The sequence below is a fragment of the Lonchura striata genome, chromosome 8 (assembly GCF_046129695.1).
Source record: "Lonchura striata isolate bLonStr1 chromosome 8, bLonStr1.mat, whole genome shotgun sequence".
Taxonomy (NCBI): domain Eukaryota; kingdom Metazoa; phylum Chordata; class Aves; order Passeriformes; family Estrildidae; genus Lonchura; species Lonchura striata.
Genome location: NC_134610.1, coordinates 37,501,064 through 37,520,135, shown reverse-complemented (window position 1 = coordinate 37,520,135; position 19,072 = coordinate 37,501,064). Strand labels below are relative to the sequence as shown.

General features: G+C 51.6%; 1 protein-coding gene and 1 long non-coding RNA gene across 2 annotated transcripts; both read left to right on the top strand.

The window, feature by feature from the left end:
* Nucleotides 1-8,928: 8,928 nt before the first annotated feature.
* LOC144246663 (uncharacterized) lies at nucleotides 8,929-9,575 on the top strand. The gene is made up of 2 exons (XR_013340330.1): nucleotides 8,929-8,981; nucleotides 9,254-9,575. It is a non-coding gene; the product is annotated as an uncharacterized LOC144246663 (long non-coding RNA).
* A 1-nt stretch (nucleotide 9,576) lies between these two features.
* On the top strand, nucleotides 9,577-17,382 carry LOC144246723 (transient receptor potential cation channel subfamily M member 8-like). Its single transcript, XM_077785227.1, has 6 exons — nucleotides 9,577-9,619; nucleotides 11,041-11,218; nucleotides 13,609-13,799; nucleotides 15,511-15,610; nucleotides 16,807-16,883; nucleotides 17,375-17,382. Exons 1-6 carry the CDS (start codon nucleotides 9,577-9,579, stop codon nucleotides 17,380-17,382), a joined length of 597 nt encoding a protein of 198 aa, XP_077641353.1.
* Nucleotides 17,383-19,072: the final 1,690 nt, after the last annotated feature.

The following is a 19,072-nucleotide window of genomic DNA, read 5'->3' as shown; positions in this document are numbered from 1 at the left end:
CCATTTCACTTGGAGGGACCTGTGCATGGGTTTCCTTCAAGCACTAATTGCATGTCTGAATGAATCAATCTCCCTTCCTGTTCTGCCCTGTAGTAGCTGGATCTTGCTTGTTCCTTGCACGGGCTGTCAGACCTGCTGGGGTCTGGAATGCTGGTGTGCCAGAATGTAGTGGATTTCAGCATCATCCCCCCAAGGAAAGCCTTTGGTCCAACCCTGCATCCCTATTTCAGACTGTAAAGGAACATTGTGGACTTGTTCCTCCTCTACCCGGAACCTTTCAGCAGTGCAGAAGTTCAGCTATTACAGCCCTGCATGGGAGAGACATTAATTTATCTAGGAACTGTTTCTAAGGCTTTGTGGGCAATCCTTCCTTGGTTTCAATCATGAAAATTTGTATTCTGGGAATGTTGGAATTCATTTGACTTTTCCAATGTGTGTTTGCTGATGTTTGCAGCTGGAAATGGAGAAGAGATTGTTGGAACCTTTAAACAGAGCAGTGCTTGATATGGTGAGGTGGCTCTTTCTGTCTAAAATAGCATCTGAATTCTGTCACTATTTTTTTTTTTTTTTTCTTTTGTATAGCTGAGAGCATAGCCAGCTGAAAACACTACAAATAGCATTTATTTACATGGCAAAGCATTGTATCAAGCTTCCTTCCCAGTGTCTAGGAATCATGGAATCATAGACTCACCAGAGGAAAGGACCTGCAAGGATCATGGAGTCCAACCCCTGGTCCTGCACAGACATCCCAACAATCCTATCCTATGCATCCCTGAGAGCATTGTTCAAATGTTCCTTGGGCTCTGTCAGCCTGGGGCTGTGCCCATTCCCTGAGGGCATCTGGTCAGTGTGCCAGCACCATCTGGGAAAACCTTTTCCTAAAATTCCACCTGACCCTGCCCTGACACAGCTCCAGCCACTCCCTCAGGTGCTGTCCCTGTCACAGAGAGCAGAGATTGGAGCTGTCCTTTGGGAGAAAGCTGCCAGTCATGCTGAGACCTCCTCCTCTCTCCAAGCTGAACAAGCCAATTGACCTCAGCTGTTCCTCATACAGCTTCCCCTCCTGGCCCCTCATCATCTTCATTCCCCTCTTTGGATACTCTCTGCAAGTTTTATATCCATATGATACATTCAGAGAGGTTGCTGCTCTTTTCTCCCTGCATTTTATCACCCAACTGTACTGTATGCTGTGCATGACATCATCCTGGGGGCTCCAGCACTAACAATAGCAGTGGTATTTGTTTTCATGTGGAAATATTTCCTGCTGAAAAATAAAGGAGCTGGGCTTTCACTGATTCACATGGCAGTTAGCTGCATCATAAATTCTTGAGATAAGGTTCCTTTCTGGAAATTATTTTTCCCATATCATTTGTCTGCCTTGGATGTGAAAATTGTGCTTTTTGTTCACTCCCTTCCTATATAAAACCTGTGGAATGCTTTAAACCCTTCCGGGAAATCCCAAGGGCCTTGTCTTGGAAGAATATACAATAGACTCTCCACCTAGGCTTAAAGAGAAGACTTCTGCCACGGAGCCTTGCAACACCAGGATCCACCCCAGTTCCTTTCCCCGTGTCCCAAATTCTTGCATTTTTTCCTTTCCCTGTTTCCTCATTGGTTGTGGTATCCCTGGTGGCCAGCCCCATCTTCCCTGTAGGCCAATGCCCTTTGCTCTGCCCTTTGTGCTGCCCCTGTGCCCTCAGACCATTGGCCACTGACCCCTGCTTAACCTTGTGCAGAGCACATGGCCAGGTCTTTGTCCCTGATCCCTTCAGCCAGGTGGATGCAATAAACCTTTGCTGGAATACATCATAAATAGACCCTTCCTGTCTTTCCTCTGCTGGGCTATGTGTGTGTGTGGACTTGAAATGGCTGTTCTTGTGGCCTTACTCAGAGCAGCTTCTGAAGGTGACACTTTGAAGAAGGCTGCAGCATGTCTAGCACCCTGCCAGGTGGCAACAAAAACCTGCTGTGTGATTGCCTGAAGCTGTAGAGATCTATTGTTGTGTGAATGTAACTGTGCAACCATGTTCTGTAAGGTCTGAATTCTGGAGTCAGTCCGTGTGCAGTGCTGCAGCCAGGGGCACCAGCCCGTGCTGCACATGCTGCTCCCTTCCCAGAAGCCGCGCGGGCTCTGCTCCAGGCTCCTGCGGCCCAGCCGGGGCCGATGGAGCCGCGGCCCGGCGGGGCTGCGGGGCGGCACCGCGGCTCCCCGGGCAGCAGCCGGCCCTCTGCCCCTCCAGGGCCAGCGCCAGGATTTGGTGCCAGCACCTTCACGGTGGGCAGGGGAGCCCTGCAGGCGCTGTTTGTAGAGAGCGCTGCCGGCTCCAGGACGGTTTAGATGAATGGAGACGAGAGATCTCTGAAGGCTGCTCTTGGGGTATAAGGTTTATTAGGGATGGAGAAAGGTCCTGCTTTGAGCTGCCAGACGCAGCACGTGGCGAGGCTTGAGAGGGTGAGGGAAGTTCCATGAGGAGGGGAAGTTCCAAAACAGCGTCTGGCCCCTCAGAGCCCCCTTATCAGGGGGCTTCAAGGTGGGCTGGAACAAGGCTTGGGCCAATGGGGTTACATGCACTTGATGTTTCAGGGGAGGGTTACAGGTGCGGGGTGAACCATACATTTTGGGGGGTGAGATGGAACAGTCCACTTGACCCCAGGACCCATCCGTAGGCAGGGGCATTGTCCGGCTAGCAGAGAGGACTGTTCTCATCCTGGCTGTATTATTTATTAATAATTATATTTATCCATCCTTCCCTACAGCTGTTGTCTGGCTGCTGCCAATAAGGGGCAGGGGGCAGAGGCAGGGCTGGCTGCCAGCCCGGGCCCTCGCGGCTGCCCAGGCCAGGTGCTGTGACTGAGGCCCCCCTGACAGAGAGCTCTGGGCCCGCAGAGCTGCGGCCACCATGGGGAGGGTGGCCACGTCTCCTGGAGCAGGGCTGCGGAGGCACTGCTGCCCTGGTGGCTCTGGACCCCACAGAAACAGCAATGGAACATGCACAAGAACAGCAGGTCTGCTTTCAGCACTTCCCTTGGCTGCTCCTTTAGGGTGCTTGCACCACACTCAGAGACACAGAACACCTTCTTTTCCTCTGAGAGTTATTCCTGGCCTCTTCATTTTTCCAGTGCACCAGGTATTAGCTGCTGGCTTCAACTAGACACATAAACTGCTGCATTAAACTTTCAACTCAGCTGTTTTTTTAATCCAGAATGCTTTAAAAATGTGCAGAAAAGTCCAATGAGACGTGACTGTGTCTCTGTCTTGTGAATCTCACTAGCTATTGGAGCTTTTGTGTTGCTGCTAATCCCTTCTATGAAAAAAATTAATTCTAGGGAAGAGCAACATCATCTGACAGACACCAAGCATTGCCAGCAGTTCCTCCAGGTGTTCCTGCCAACAGCCCCTGCAGGAAGGAGCACAGTCCCCAGTGCACGTGGCTGTGGCCCCCTCTGGCACAAAGCCCCCAGGGGCACAGGTCTCTGGGGCAGGAGACGGGCACCAGCCCTGCCAGGGCTCGGGGGCTGGCAGGTCTGCTTGGGCAGGGACTCTGCCACAGCTGCTGGTGTCAGTGTTCCCAGGCTCCAGGGCTCAGAGCAGAATTCCTGCCCTGGCCCACAGTTCCTTGTGCCACAGTTCCTTGTGTGTGCCACACCCATGGGTTTAGGATGACCATGGACCGTGGCAGCTTCCATGGAAGGTCCCATGCCCTTCCCAGCGTGGCTTTGTCGGCAGCCCTGGGGGCTCCTTCTGCTGCCCTGAGCCCGCAGAGCAGGGCAGCGTTTGCTGATGGTCTGAGCCCTTCCTAAAGATCCTGTTGGGCTGTCTCAGACACTTGGGGCCAGGGATTCCTGCCAACCTGGGCCACTTTGGGTGGGCAGGGGGTGGCCCCAGGGCAGGTGCAGTGTATGCAAGGCCCTTTGTGACACATGCAGCATGGAATGGAGCTGGGTGTCCAAGGGCCCTTCGTGACACGGTGCAGCATGGAACGGAGCCCGGTGTCCAAGGGCCCTTCGTGACACGGTGCAGCATGGAATGGAGCTGGGTGTCCAAGGGCCCTTCGTGACACGGTGCAGCATGGAACGGAGCCCGGTGTCCAAGGGCCCTTTGTGACACGTGCTGACATAGGAGCTGGAAGTGGCAAGAGCACGCCACTCTGCTCAGAGCAGGCGACCAGAGAGGACGGGACAGAGCGGTGCTGTGAGGAGCCCCCACACAGCGCGCTCATTCCTGTCCAACCCGGAGTGTTTCTGAGGCATAGTTCTTGCAGCTCACCTTGAGGCCAGACCACAGGACTCGGTGAGCTGTGGCCTTCCAAGGCTTCAATTCTGCAGGTGCCCTTGAGGGCAGACCGTGAGACTTGGTGCCCCAGATTTTTCCAAGGCATCTCTCCTGAGGGTAGCCAGAAATCCGGTCAGAGACATGGGGCAGGGAGCCCTGAGAGTGCCCAAGCTGACCTGGGTAGAGGAGGAAGAAGGCGGCCCTGCAGCTGCCCCAGCACAGGAGACTGAAGAGGTGGTGCCATTCCATCCACCACAGGAGGGTAAGTGGCAGAGCCAGGCCGCAGGGCTGGTGCCTTCAGCCAGCTTGGCTCCATCACACCCCACCCCATCCCATCCCATCCCATCCCTTGGGGACGTGCCCATGGACAGGACGGAAGAGGGGCCCGGGCAGACACCCCACAGTGGCCGTGATCCATCCACCTGTGGCATCCTGGGGCTGTCCCTGCCTCGGCAGCGCAGGGCTGGGCTGTGTTCTCCAGCCCCTCCTGCAGCCCCTCAGCCCTGGCTGCGCTCGCTCTTTGCCAGATGCAGCCCTGGACCAGACACAAGAACAGAAACCCAACCATGGCCGCTTCCACAGAACAGCAAAGGTACCTGAAGCCATCCCCACCTGGGCTGGGCCTGCTGTCACTGCTCAGCCGAGCACCGAGCACCGTGTGTGGAGCACTCCATGTAACATCCATGGGTTTTTGCCCTTCTCCTTCAGCTCGTTTGCAAATTCATCAAGACAATTCGGCAGGAAGAGAACATTGCCAGGGGTGCTGGGCTCAGAGCATACTCGCCCATCTTCCAAACCAAGACCAGTGCTGCCCTGCTGGATTTGCTTGTACAGGAAGGTTTTTACAATCCAAAGCAAGTAAGCAGCCTGTGGCCAGGGTTTGGTCCTCCCAGGAATTGCTTGGCCTCCTAAGGAGGCCACTGGTGAGCCTTTGAGGCCATCGCAGTGCGGTGGGAAGGGAAGCACTTCTCTGGGGACACTGGGAACACTGCTCCCTCTGGCAGCTTTCCAAGTCTCCCCGTGCCTTCTCCAGGTCCCTGCCATGGTGAGATACATCCACCAGTGGCTCATGGCCAATGATTCTGCTGAGCACAGGCTGGACAACGCCCTGCTGTATCTCACAGAAGCGCAGCCAAAAGACACAGTAATGACACTCCTGCGTGTGGCCCCATCCTGTGACAGGTAAGGGGCCCACCTGCCTAGAGGGCTCACAGCTCACCACAACCCATCGCCCTGTACAGCCTGTGCCAGGTGTCTGACCAACAGAAGAGTTTCAGGGCCCTCTGGCTGCTCCCTTTCCCAGCCCTGGCATGTCACCCCTGAGCCTGCTGTCATGCTCCCTTGTTGCCCCACAGGGGCCTGTCCCCACAGGGCTGGGCTGCCTGGCTGCTGCTGGAGAGGGGCAGTGAGCAAAGGCAAGCCGGCAGTCAACCCGGGCCCCTAGAGATACCCAGGCCACGGTGCTGTGTCTGAGATGCCCTGAGACAGAGCTCTAACCCTGCAGAGCTGCCATGGCCATGTGGAAGACCATCATGTGCACGCCCAGGACTGCAGAGCTGGCACAGCGGATACTCCTGGATGTGCTGGGGCGCTGGCCAGAGCACAGCACATGCACCTCCGATGGGGACAAAACGGGTGTCTTTGCCCTGGCTGTGAGTTTCTGCCAGTGGCCTTTGCTGGCCACAAGGCTGCCTGTCCCACAGCTCTCCATCCTCCTTCCCCCACTGCATCTCCATTCCTCAGGCACTGGCCTGAAAGCTGGACTAGGGACAGCTGCAGGGCCACCAGGCCCACTGCTCCTCCTGTGTCTCTCTGGGCCTCTCTCTGCCACGCTCGGGCCCTGTCACACAGACACCTCAGCACTGAGCGCTGTCTTGGGGGGCTTTGTCTTTTGCAGGGAACTGTGGTGATATGGAAGATCCTCCAGGAGCCCAGTGTCCCACGTAAAGTGATGGTGCATTTCCCGCAGTTATTTGTGCATCTGCTCTTCCAAGTGTTCTTCAGCACCAAAGAGATGTCAGAGGCGGTTGATACTTTTTGGAAGGGATGCCAGGAAGAACACAGCCTTGCTACCAGCCCCAACAGGTGCTCCATCCCAGTCCTTCTGTTCCTGCCACATGGCCAGGGCAGGAGCCAGTGCTCCCAGTGTGACCCGGGCTTTGCTCTGCACTCAGGTTTGCAGTGAGAACCCTGAAGTCCCTGCTGTGCCGAAAGCAGTATGAGCATGTGGTGGTGTCAATGGAACGCAAGCGTGGCTGGGACACGCTGCTCTGTGCTGACACCCACCATTATGCTGTGGGTCTGCTGGCCAGGTGGGACCCCTTTCCCATTGCTCTCAGCATTTGTGCTCTGTGTCTGGGGTGTCCTTCACAGTCCCTTGGTCAGAGGCCAGAGGACCTTGTCACTGAGGGACAGCCAAGGAGACTGGAGAAGGTTGGGAGAGCAGGGTGCCCACAAAGAGTCACCTTCCTAATGGCCCATTTCTCCTTTCTGTGTGCTGGGGAATGACCAGACCACTGTGAGTTAGTTCTGGGGAGAGGTCTGTTCCCCTGGCTCATAGTCTTAATTAAGCGACTTTTACTCCTGACAGGGAGATGTCCTGCATCTCCATATCCTCATGTTCCCGCATCTTTCACTATCTGCTCCGGCTGCTCAGCTCACAGAAGCCACGCTGGGATCTGCCTGCCCTGGCCTTCATTGTGGAGGTGAGCCTGTTGGCCAGCGCTGCCTGGCTCTGCTGCCTCCCAGCTCTCTGCCCTCTCGCAGCCGCAGCTGCCTGGGACGGTGCCCACGCCCTGTGCTGCTGCCTGGGCCCCGCCCTGTGCGGTTCTGGGCTCCTGCCAGCCGGGTCCCCTGTCACTGCCCTGTGCCTTTCAGGTCCTTGAGCACCTGGAGTTGAGTGAACACAATGCTGACAGAGTCCAGCAAATCTTCTCAAGGCACCTGTGGAGCGAGTGCAGGGAGAAGCGTTGCCTGGCACTCAAGGCCCTTCTCAAGCTCACTGACGATCCCTCAAGGGTGAGAAGGGGGCAGCAGCTGAAGCCATGCAGGCAGCGTGGGGCTGGGGAACGCTGTCGCTTGGGCTGCGTAGGGCTTCGTCCGCTGGGACAGCCGCTCCCAGCTCTCCTGCCTCCCGCTTCAGCTGCCCGAGTGCTTCGGGACAGGCCTTTGGCTTCTGGGCCCTGCGGCAGCAGAGTTGCCTTTCACAAACTTGTGTTCTACACAGACCAAAAAAATGTGGAACCTGACTGAACGTCTTGTGGAGCTCCTGCAGGATGCAGATGGAGAGATTGTTAAGATAACAGTCATGGTACTCAACTTTATAATCATGGACAAGGACATGTGGATCCCCAGCCCCACTGTCCTGCAGCTGGCTGAGTCCCTCCTGCCTCTCTTTGACCATGTAAGGCTCTGTACCCCCAGCCACAGCCACTGGCTGATGCCAGGACACTTGGTGCCCTGTGGATTTTCAGGCCTGTGCCCAGCTGAGCCCTTTGCAGCCCATGCTGAGGTCTTATTTTCATCTCTTCACACAGGACAATAGCCAGGTACAGCTGCTCTCCATATTGCTCTTGAGAACATTGCTGAATCTTCCACTGGAAAAGGGAAGAAAGGCCCTGAAGGCACAAGTGTGCCACAGTGTGCTCCCGCTCTTCTTCCACTGCCATGATGAGAACTGGCAGGTGGCAAAGGTGAGGACGCAAGGGCTGCTGCTGTCCCCCTGGGAGGGGGCTCAGCTGCCTCCTGCCCTGGTGCCTGGAGGGCTGTAGCCTCCTCCAGGCCCTGGCACAGAGACGCTGATCCTGGGGGCCCTTGGCTGCGGGGCATTTCCATGTTTCTACTCTTCTCCAGGCTTCTTGGAAAACGCTGCTTTGTGTGGCCAAATTCCTGAAGAGGAGAGATCTTGAAAAATCTGTAAAGAAGGAGAAGCTATGGAGGTTCATTGAGATCCTGGTAAGGAGGGCTGGGAGGCCGCAGCCTCAGCCTGGAGAAGTCCCCTGAGCGCGGTGCTCGGTGTGCGGGCTGGCAGCTGTGCCCCTGCCCGCTGCTGCAGCCCGAGGCCGCGCGGGCTCTGCTCCAGGCTCCTGCGGGCCCAGCCGGGTGCCGATGGATTCGCGGCCCGGCGGGGCTGCGGGGCGGCACCGCGGCTCCCCGGGCAGCAGCCGGCCCTCTGCCCCCTCCAGAGCCCGGCGCCTGCGGCTGCTGGCCGGGCCTCAGGGCAGTGCGGGCAGGGGAGGCCGGGGCTGGCGCGGGGAGCGCCCGGCCCAGGGGCTGAGCCCGCGCCAACCCTTCTCTGCTGCCGCTCTCTCCAGCTGGCAGAGGACAGCAGCAGCGCGGCCGAGCTCCTGCGCCGGGCCCTGCCCTACCTGGAGAGCCCACAGGAGCCCCTGCGAGAGGCGGCCCTCAGGTTCATGGGTGAGCCTCGAGCCCGGGCTCCCTCCCCGCCCCGCCGCAGCTCGGCCCCAGCCCCGCCTGCTGCCCCGACAGCGCCACCCGGGCCCGGCGCCTCTGGCAGCCGTGCCCTGGGTTCGGCAGCGAGCGGCCAGGGCCCGGGATGAGCCCTGCCGGGCCAGGAGGCCGTGTGGGCACAGGGCTGGCAGCGCCGCTGGCAGGAGCTGTGCCGCTGGGCTGACAGGCTCTGTGTTCCCAGGGATGGCCGGGCGGAGCTTGAGGGGACAGCAAGAAGAGCTCCAGCTGATCTGCAATGGTGAGAGAGGGCAGCGGGCTGACAGCGGGGGCTGTGGGGCGAGCTGCAAGCCCTGCCCCGGCTGCGGAGAGCTCTGCTCTCCTAGGTAGAGCACACAGAGGGTTCAGGGACACGTGTGGGATTCGTGGCCAGCAGCTTCGGGCTGATCCCCTTGGTCCCTGATCCCTCCCGGCCATGGCAAGAGCTGGCTGGGATGGCCCTGGCACGGGAGACTCCCCTCGGCTCCCCGCAGAGTCGGGATCTGACCGTGGCTCTGTTCCTTTCTCTTGCAGCCCTTGAATGTCTGACAGAGGATGTCAGTACTGCCGTGTTAGAGCTGGCACTTCAAACACTGCATGTCCTCCAGGCAATACAGTGTGGGCGATACTCCATCTTCCAGAAGATGCAAGATCAGCTGCGCCGGAAATGGACGACATGGCCTTGTCTGTCAGGGCTCGGATGTCTGCACTGTTGGAGCTCGGAGGAGAGCTGATTCAGGAAGCTCTCTTTCTTGGGGCCACCTGAGCCAGTGGGATTTTCCTCTTCTCTAAGATATTTATTTTCTTCCCTTCCATTTTTTATCCTGAGTAAATAAAGAATGTGTTAGAATACGCAGATGCCCAAGAGCTATTCTTTGCTGCACAGGGTCTGCAGGGCAAGTGGGAGGAAAGGGTGAAAAGGGTGCTTGTGCTCAGTAGCACAGCAAGCAGAGGGGGCCTGAGGCCCTTAAGGGGGAAAAGTTTGCTTGTGCTCAGCAAGGTGCCCAGGCATGCAGGGTTGCAGGGAAAATGGCCAAAAGCCCCTTGGCCTTTGGTGGCTCTGCTGAAGCCTTTGTGCTGCCCACAGAGCGGGTGGGCAAGGCCAGAGCTGCAGGGATCCCTGCGAGAGCGGTGCCTGGAGATGGCCACAAGCCCTGTCCCAGGCAGGAAGCACCATCCGTGTCCTCCTGCCCGTGTGTTGCTGGCTGGATGGTTGAGGGCTCTGAGGTGCCTCTTGGTGGAGCTCCTCTGGAGCTCCTGTGGGGCTGCAGCACCGCTGCCGGGCAGGTTGGCCGGGCTGGGGGAGACCCGGAGGGACTGGGGCAGTGGGAAGCCCTGAGCAATTGGGTGTCAGAGGCCACAAGCAGCCCTCAGGCAGCCAATTTGTTCCTGCCAGAGCTGACTTATAAAACAGATCCTGGGCACTCTCTAACACCATCAGTGTTGGAAAACGAAATGCAAGGAATTCTCAGATCTTCGGGCCTGTAAGTGAAGGCTTAGAATCCTCAGATTTACAGGATTTGATGTGAGACCTTGGAAAAGGCTTCCAAACTTAGGTGCTTGAATTGAGAATGTGAATCTATCTTTTAAAGCAGACATGTTCAGCTAAGTGGAGCATAGTTTAGAGTTTTAGATTTTAAAGTACTGTCCTGGTTTGTAAGATAAGCTTCTATTCTATTTGCCATCTGTTGGAGGTTGGGCAGGTTTGTTATTTCTTCCAAGAACAATGGTTTGCTCCGAAGAGGTAATGGTTTGTTAATGGGCCATTGACTGACTCACTTGCAGGGCTGGTAGCGTAACACCATCCCATTGTGAGATGCTCCACCCAGAGGGGGAAGCCAAGCACTCTTTTATTGTATAAAGTGGTACCTTTTTGGAGACAAAGCAGCTCTCTCTCTCTTTACGGGATTCCCAGAGAAGCAGCTCTCTCTCTTTGCGGGATTTCCCAGAGAAGCAGCTCCTTCGGCAAGATTCCCAGAGAAGCGGCTGGAGCGCGGTGAGGCGGCGGCGGCGGAGCTCGGAGGTGGCCCCGGCGCAGAGGAAGACCGGCTGCACTGCCACCAGATCTTCAGAGAAAACTATACCCTTCTAAAGATCACCACTTCAGCTGCAATTCATCAGCCACTGCAAGAGGAGCAGCTATCATTTCAACCGGACTACTACCAATACCTCGAATCCTCAGGTTGTGGACTTTATCACTAGTTTTGTTTGTACCAATTGCATTTGCCCCCTGCCTCCAAGTCTAACGGGGAGCAGGAATGGAGGGATGAGGGCAGGACCAGCAGAACGAGGAGCTCACTGTTTGCTCTCCCCTCTCTGAGGTACCACCTACAACTTCGACCACTGCACTTTTTCTGGGAACAAGTCCAAGCCCTTGTGCGTGGAGCTGGATGCCAACAACCAGCCCCGCTTCCCGGAGTGGATCACCATTCCCCTTGTGTGCATTTACATGCTCTCCACCAACATCCTCCTGGTCAACCTGCTCGTGGCCATGTTCGGGTACGTAACGAAGGAGCCGTGGCTTCCTGGTCATCCCTGCACTGACATAGCTCTGGGGAAGAGACTGGAGTGCTGGAAAACAGCAGGAAGCCAAGCCTCGCCTCTGCATCTGTCACAGCAGCCTGGGGGAAACTGGTGCAGTGTCCTGGGGAGGGATTGCTGCCTGTCCTTTGCCTCCATCTCTAAGCATCCTCTGCACTGTGGGTGTGGTGCAAACCCCAGAAAACCCATCACAGGGGGTGATGCTGGGTCAGAGCCTTACCGAAATGTGAGTTGCTGCCCAAGTGACCTTGCTTGAGCAGCAGAGTGAGTAAATGAGTTATCATCACTCTTCAGGACACTGTGGTTTTATTAACCTGAGCTGCTGTGTGTGGTGAGGATAAGTCTGGTACTGATTTGATGGACCTGCCATTTATTGTTCTGACTTAGACCACAGGCAATGGGCCACATCCCCCTGGGACATGCAAAAAGACTTTGTCTTGAGAAGTGCCATCACCTCTAGACCAGCAAGGTCAGGGAATGTCTTCCTCAGCTTCTCCCAGAAATCTTTGTTGCATCCTCTGCAAGCCGTGGCACAGAGTTGATTTAATCATGGGAAGTTCCTCATATCAGATTTTGGGGGTGTGTTGCCTTCATGTCTCACTTGGGAATGCAGCTGGATTGGTGTTGTGCCTCTGTTCCCATTCCCAGCCCTTGTCCTTTTCTGCTTTACACTCACGACAAGAGTACTCAAAACCTCTGACCAGCCTTCTTGAGGACCACAAGTTTATTTTTGTGATTTGATGGTACCTTGGCAGGAAGTTGCTTTGGCAACAGGAGTATTGACAGGACTCCTGGTGCTGCTCAAGAGCATCTCTCAGCTGAATGACTCTGCCAGTGTTTCCTGGCCTGAGATGAGATGCTAGAGAGTGATAAGTTGAGAATGCCTCAGATTTAGGTTCTGCTCTGACCCCTCTTCCCCAGGCTGACCTAGAATCTAAAGAAAATCAGAAATACTATTTTTGGCAAGGCATCCAAGGTAAAGCATATCTGTGCCTGGGGAGAGACAAGCATGCTCATACTCCCTAGGAAGGGTGCAAGTACCTCTCAACAATGAAGGAAAGTATACAGCAGTAAGCCAGCTCTACCCTAAAACCTTTTATATTTGCTAGAACACTTACTTTAACAGTACCTGATGGTAAATGCTCTGGTTTATGCTGTTATGCCAGTAAAAAAACCCTCTAGTTTTCACCAGTTGCATCTATCTTTTACACAAAAAGAGAATCTCCACCAGGTGAAGGTTTGCATTTATCTCACATAAAGGTGCATTAGGCTCTGAGCAGAGGCATTTTGGGAGCATCCATCTGCCACTTAATGTCACACTGAAAGGTCAGGCAGCCTGGGAGCTGCTTGCACCTGTGGTTGTTGCTTTGCAGGGTCCATACAGTGCCTTGTGCTGTGGGTTTGATCTGTGCCTGCAGTGTCCTTAATACGTCTACTATAAATCTCAGGAGCTTTTAAATTTCTTGTAAGTGTTCTCATTTTAGGTTTGGGCTTTTTCCTAAGAAAGCAGTTATCTGCTCAGTTAATAAGACACAATATCTTGTGAAGAAGCATCCTGTTCTCATGTGTCTAGGCTAGAAGAAGACTGGTTAGAGCTGAGGTAGTAAAAATACATGGAGTGTTTTCTTCCTATTCATATATTTTCCTGTTTATTTGTAACTTCAAGGGTTTTTTTTCCTACTGTTTTAATTCCACCCATTTGCGAATTACTCTCTAAGGAGGAGAACAAACTAAATAACCTCCTGGTTAATAAAAATGACTACCTTCAGAATGACTAGGGCTCCTAACATCAGAAGGACATGGAGCTGCCAGAATGAGTCCAGTGGAGATTCTCAAAGGGAATGGAGCCAGGCTAGGAGAGCTGAGGGTGCTCACCTGGGGAGAAAAAGGCTCCAGGGAGAGCTCAGAGCCCCTTGCAGGGACTAAAGCGGCTCCAGGAGAGCTGGAGAGGAACTGGGGATAAGGCATGGAGGGACAAGACACAGGGAATGGCTTCCACTGCCAGAGGGCATGGATGGATGGGATACTGGGAAGGAATTGTCCCCTGTGAGGGTGGGCAGGCCCTGGCACAGGGTGCCCAGAGCAGCTGTGGCTGCCCCTGGATCCCTGGCAGTGTCCAAGGCCAGGTTAGATGGGGCTTGGAACAACCTGGGATGATAGAAGTTGTCCCTGCCCATGGCAGGGGATGGAATGGGGTGAGCTTTAAGGTCCTTCCCAAGCCAAACTACTCTGGGATTCTGTGACTATAAAACCATGCCCTGGTACAGTAGAGGAATGCTCTGTTCTTGGCTCTGATGCAGCTCTTTGGTGACCAACTCATCCTGGTTGTGTTCTCTCTTTCCCATCAGTTACACTGTTGGATCAGTGCAAGAGAACAATGACCAGGTGTGGAAGTTCCAACGCTTTTTCCTGGTGCAGGAATACTGCAGTCGCCTGACCATCCCCTTCCCCTTTGTCATCTTTGCCTACATATTCATGGTGCTGAGGAAATGCTTCAAGTGCTGCTGTAACAAAGAAAGCAAAGAGCCATCCATTTGTTGTGAGTTGGATTTTTCCTTGTTGCCCAAAAGTCATCTCTGCAGCAGGTGCATTGCAGTTCCTACGTGGCATCCTGTGCTTATTCCAGGCATTTTGTGCTGTGCTGGGAGATTTCCAAGGGCCATGTAGACCTCTGTCATGCAAATCCACTGTGCTGCTGGAAATCTCTTCAGTAAGATTCAAGTTTTCAAGTGATATTTATCCAGTGCTCTCTTATCTAAGCCATTTCCATGTAGAATTGCCTTGTGTGTGTAACTCATTAAGACTTCAGATTAATCCTAACTCTTTAGGGCTGCTTATGCTGTTTCTCAGCTTTGCAAGGTTGTGGGTTTGGCTTTTTTGTAATTCATTCTTCTTGCTAGGGAGTGACTGAAAGAGAACAAACAGTTTCCATGTAGCCAAATGAGCAAACCACCTCAAAAATGTGACAAGTCAATGCTCAAGCTATTTCTCCTTTTTCTGTTGGGGGACACAGATAGGAATTGTTTTAACAAGCCTTCCCCCCTGCCTCTCCAGCAAATATAGTGTTTTCTCAGCTGAGAGAGAATAAATTGAATTAATTGACAGGCTTTTTCCCATCCATCAATAACCTGCCTGGTGCCCTGCAGCAGAAGCTGGATTTGTTACCAGTTTAGGAGGAAGGGCCTTCTTTGGCATATAAAATTGTTTAGCACTAAATCATTTTGGCTGTCTAAATTGCTGTGTGGATTTCTTGCTGGGGAAGCTGTTGGGTAGCAGAAATTCCTGCTCAAATGATGCACAGTTGATGTTGCAGCTCTGAAAGAATGGGAGAGTTAATTAGAGCCAGAAAATGGTTGTGGTTTTGCTGATGATAGGAACTGAGAACTGCAGAGGAAGCACACTGATGTATTGACTGTGGTAAAATCCTGCCTTCCCCTTTAACTCTTATGGAAATGGTTGGGATTTGAGTGCTTAGATGCTTGTTGGATTGTGGGGGAACAGCTGAGGGGTTTGTGAGGTCAGAGGAGCACTGGGTGGAAGAAAGGGACTTCATCCATTCACCAGCCTGGGGCTTTTTCTGTCTCAGTTTATTTTATTTTTTTATTTAAACCCCTGTGGTGTATTGTGTCCTTTTGGAACATGACAAAATGCTGAAGTATTACCCTGGAAGACTATGATGCCTCAAAGTGGGCTCCTCTGTATCAACTCCGGAATTTACAGCACCATCATAAAATGCTTCTTAGAGAAGACAATTCTTCATCATTCTGGAGTGTTTCAGTTCAATCAAAAATCATATATCATGGTCCTTAGAAGTGTTACTCCTAATGATCCAATATGGGGTAATGTAGAAACAAATGGAAAGCTCAAACCCAGATGGGATCTTGCTAGAATATCCTGTACCTGTTGAAGCAGAGGCACCTGTGTTAACCAAGACTCAAAAAAAGTACAGAAAGACTTCTGGAGCTTGTAAGGTTGTGGGTTGGTTTTGTGTTTGCTTATTTGGTGGGTTTTGGGTTTTATGTTTGCTCGTATTTTGTGTTTTTAAGTGACTCTGGTTGCCAGGAGCATTCAGTGAAAGGCGTTAGTGTCACATCTGTGAGAGCTGAGTCACAGGTGGGCAGTGGGGCTGTGAGTGCTCAGGATGTGGAGAAGGGAATCATTAACCTCTGAATGCACGCACTGACCCAGCCGCTTTGCACCTTGGCTTTCGAACACAAATTAAGTATTTTTCTTTCAAATGCATTTCCCAGGCTCAAGAAATGAGGACAATGAAATCCTGGCATGGGAAGCTGTCATGAAGGAAAATTACCTTGTCAAAATCAATACAAAAGCAAATGATTCATCAGAAGAGTAAGCCTGCCTATCTTTGTCTTCATTCTCTTACTTTTCTCTTGAACATTTCTAGTGAAGACACATTTTCAGCAGCTCTAGGTGTTTACAAACTAATGAGTAAGTAAATAAACTCAGCATAAATGTGCTTTTTATTTCTGAAGTGAAATGGTGCTTTTTTTTGTTTGCTGAAGAGAAGACAAAAAAAAGTCTTCCCATGGTGTTTTGAGATCTTATCATGGGAAGCAGTGCCACAGCTGACTCTTGCTGTAGCATTAGTTTAGGCTGGATATTAGGAAAAAGTTCTTTATGGAAAGGGTTGTCCAGCCCTGGAACAGACTGCCCAAGGCAGTGGTGGCACCCCCATCTCGGCGTGGGGATTTAAAAGCTGTGTGGATATGGCACTTGGGGACCTGAGTTAGTGGTGGAATTGGTTGGACTCGATCTTTTCCAACTCAAATAATTCTATGATTTTACATTTAGCAGAGAATGTTTACTGTTGGACCTGGAATCTCAGACATTCCCACAGCAGTAATCCAAATGGAGATGTGTAATTAGTAACATGAGTTGTGGAGACCTCTGAGGAGGGGAAGATGGTCTTTAGAATCATGGTATTTGAAACTTTGGAGACTTACGCTTGGATATTTCTTTGACTGCCAGCTCATGGAAACATTTGGGATCTGTCTCACTGTTTTCAGAGTAACAGTTTAAGAGGAAAAAAAAAAACCAACAAAAACTGAAAGAAAGCAAGAAAACGGAACACTGCTAGAGAACAAAACCTGCTCTGTATGATTGCTTAACTTTGCTAACTTCTGGCAGCTTGAATATTTCTCTTAATCAGAGAGAGCTGATAGGAATGGACAAGAAAAAACAGACCCTTCCATATCTGTGGGCATGAACATTGCCGTCCACAAATAAGTGTTTAGGTTAAGACTACCCAGAGACAAACAGCATTGCGTAAGAAGCCAAACAAATACCAAAAACATTTCCTTGGTACTGGAAGCAAAAATGTCTTGAGAAGGAAAATGTAATAGCATCCTACTAATAGTAATTTGCATGTTAGTTAATTTACTTGTACTAAAAATGATGCCAGTCACGTGCAGCCCTGCCTCCCTGGGAGGATGGAGCACTGGGGGGAGTTGGGGTGTGGTAATTAGCCAAGTTTTCCTTGGTATCCAGACTGATCCCATTGCTTCATGTTCTCCTTCTGCTTCTAGGATAGTGCATCGATTCAGACAACTGGATGCAAAGGTACTTCTGTCCCAGATTGCTCCGGGAAATGTGATTCTCTCTGGTAAAGCAGGGGGTGTGCCATGGCAAGGAAAATGAGCCTCCCAGAGTTGTGTGCAGTCTTTGTCACTGTCACCAGGACCCCATTTTAATTGGGCTTTTTTACTGTGCTCTTTTGATTCCATAGATAGGAGTGTGTAGGGCATGTAGTGATTAGGACAGAAGGGAATGGTTTTGAACTGAGAGGAGGATTAGATGGGATAATGGGAAGAAATTCTTGGCTGTGAGGGTGGGCCCACCCTGGAACAGGGTACCCAGAGAAGCTGTGGCTGCCCCTGGATCCCTGGAAGTATCCAAAGCCAGGCTGGATGGGGTTGGAGCAGCCAAAAATGAGCTGTGAGATCCCTTCCAAGCCACAAGAGCTTTCTAATGTGCAGGGAAATGAAACAAAGACACTTGCTTAGCACTGGAGGAGTGTTTCTCAATATTCCTTGTGGGATGGACTAAAGCAGAAGTAATTTCCATCTTAAACTGCAACATTCCGCTGTCTAACAGGTCCATGAAACGCCAGTGGGAAGAAGGGGTGTCACACACTTGACATGTCCCCGTCCCAAAGGTGTCTGTCAAGTTTAGCTTCTGGTGGTGTTGGCATGGTGTAATTAAGCAATATAAGGCTACCCATATACCAGAGAGCACATTATGAGAATTGCCATACAAATAATTTTTTATGACTGTGATGTTGAAATGGGTATGTGTGTTCACAATGGTTATTTTCTGAGGCTTGACTGAATTATCTGTTTGGCCTCTGAAGTGGGGAGTGGCTTTGGTATGAAGCACAGACTTTTTAAGAAGCTCAGGTGAAAAGACCCACATATACTTCAGAGTACTTTTTTTGGTTACTGTCAAATCATTTAGATTGCAAAATAATAGCTTGCTTCCAGACTGAAAGGGAAGTGGTGAGTGAGTATGATGCTGCTCTTGAAACTGAAAGGAGATCTGCTAACCTTAATTCTCTCCTGAAAATAAATACCCATCTCTTGCTTTTCTCGTCTGGTAACTGCTGGTTAACTTGCTGAAATAGAGGCAGCAGGGCTTGCTGCATTAATTGCCCTGATGAACATTGTACTTGGTACTGTCCTCTCGAGCACTCTTGCATTTGGTGTAATACTTGCAGAGGCAATTACTTGTTACTTTCATTGCTCATTAGCATTGCATTCCTTCAGCTAGATGGACTTTACAAAAATAACCTCTTTTTTTTTTTTTTTTTTTTAAGCTCTCTGATTTGAAAGGCCTTCTGAAAGAGATTTCCAGTAAAATTAAATAAGTGGAACTGAAATTCAAGAGCAGCTACTGGAGCAGGGTAAGCCCTCTTTAAATCCATTGTCTGCCTTGAAAAAATTACCAGCATTTGTGGTGTTAAATTGGTGTGTCTTTGAAAGAAGAGCTAGTATTAATTGTTGATGGTTGTATTCATATTGTCTGATACTGGGGAAGAAACGAGACCCAACTTCTCTTCCTCATTTGTGTTTTTCTTTATGAAAAATACAGTTTTCCATCTGGGGTTTCTATCAAATTTTGGCACTGTTTAAAATACCTTGTTTTGCCCACGTGCCTCTGAATAACTGTGACTAACCCAAGGTTATTTTAGTTGTCTTTTTGTTGGAGGGCCTCTAGAAATTGAGGAGCTGCTGTGCTGGATCTATTACCCTTGGTATCTTTTAACTCTGAAGAGCAGGCAATCCAAATAGAAAAGACAGAAGTGAGGGCAGGAGTAAGGTTTATTTTTCCACTATCAAAGTGGGGCATTAGGCTGGATTGCTGTAGCCTTCCTGTGTCCTGTACAATAAGCTGCAGTGTGAGGAGCTGACCCAAAGCCTCAGGTCCAGTTTGAGTGTCTGGTCATCAGCCTTGTGTCCTTTTGCCTCCAGTTTCAAGAAAGAATTGTTTTGGGTCCCACAGTGGGATGTGAAAAGCAGACAGAATATTGATGCAGAGAACACTGTCACCTTTAGAGACAGCAGGTTAAGAAGTGTAACTGTTGAATGGGATAATCTGGAACAACTTGATCAGCCCGGACATTACGGCCTTGCTCTTTCTTCCACAGAGTGGTTTCGTCCAAGAGACCTTAAACCTGTGCCAAACATTCCCCAGTCCGCTCACTCTTTTCCTGGGAGAACTGGATATTCACTTGAACTGAGTGCCTTTTAGTCATGAATGACTTGCAACCACCTAATAAAATCTACAAGGATCACC

Coding starts and splice junctions, on each gene's coding strand:
- LOC144246723 (XM_077785227.1), top strand. CDS start 9,577: ATGCCCAAGAGCTATTCTTTGCTGCACAGGGTCTGCAGGGCAA. Junction 9,620..11,040: donor GCACAGGGTCTGCAGGGCAA/GTGGGAGGAAAG, acceptor CCCCTCTCTGAG/GTACCACCTACAACTTCGAC. Junction 11,219..13,608: donor CTGCTCGTGGCCATGTTCGG/GTACGTAACGAA, acceptor CTTTCCCATCAG/TTACACTGTTGGATCAGTGC.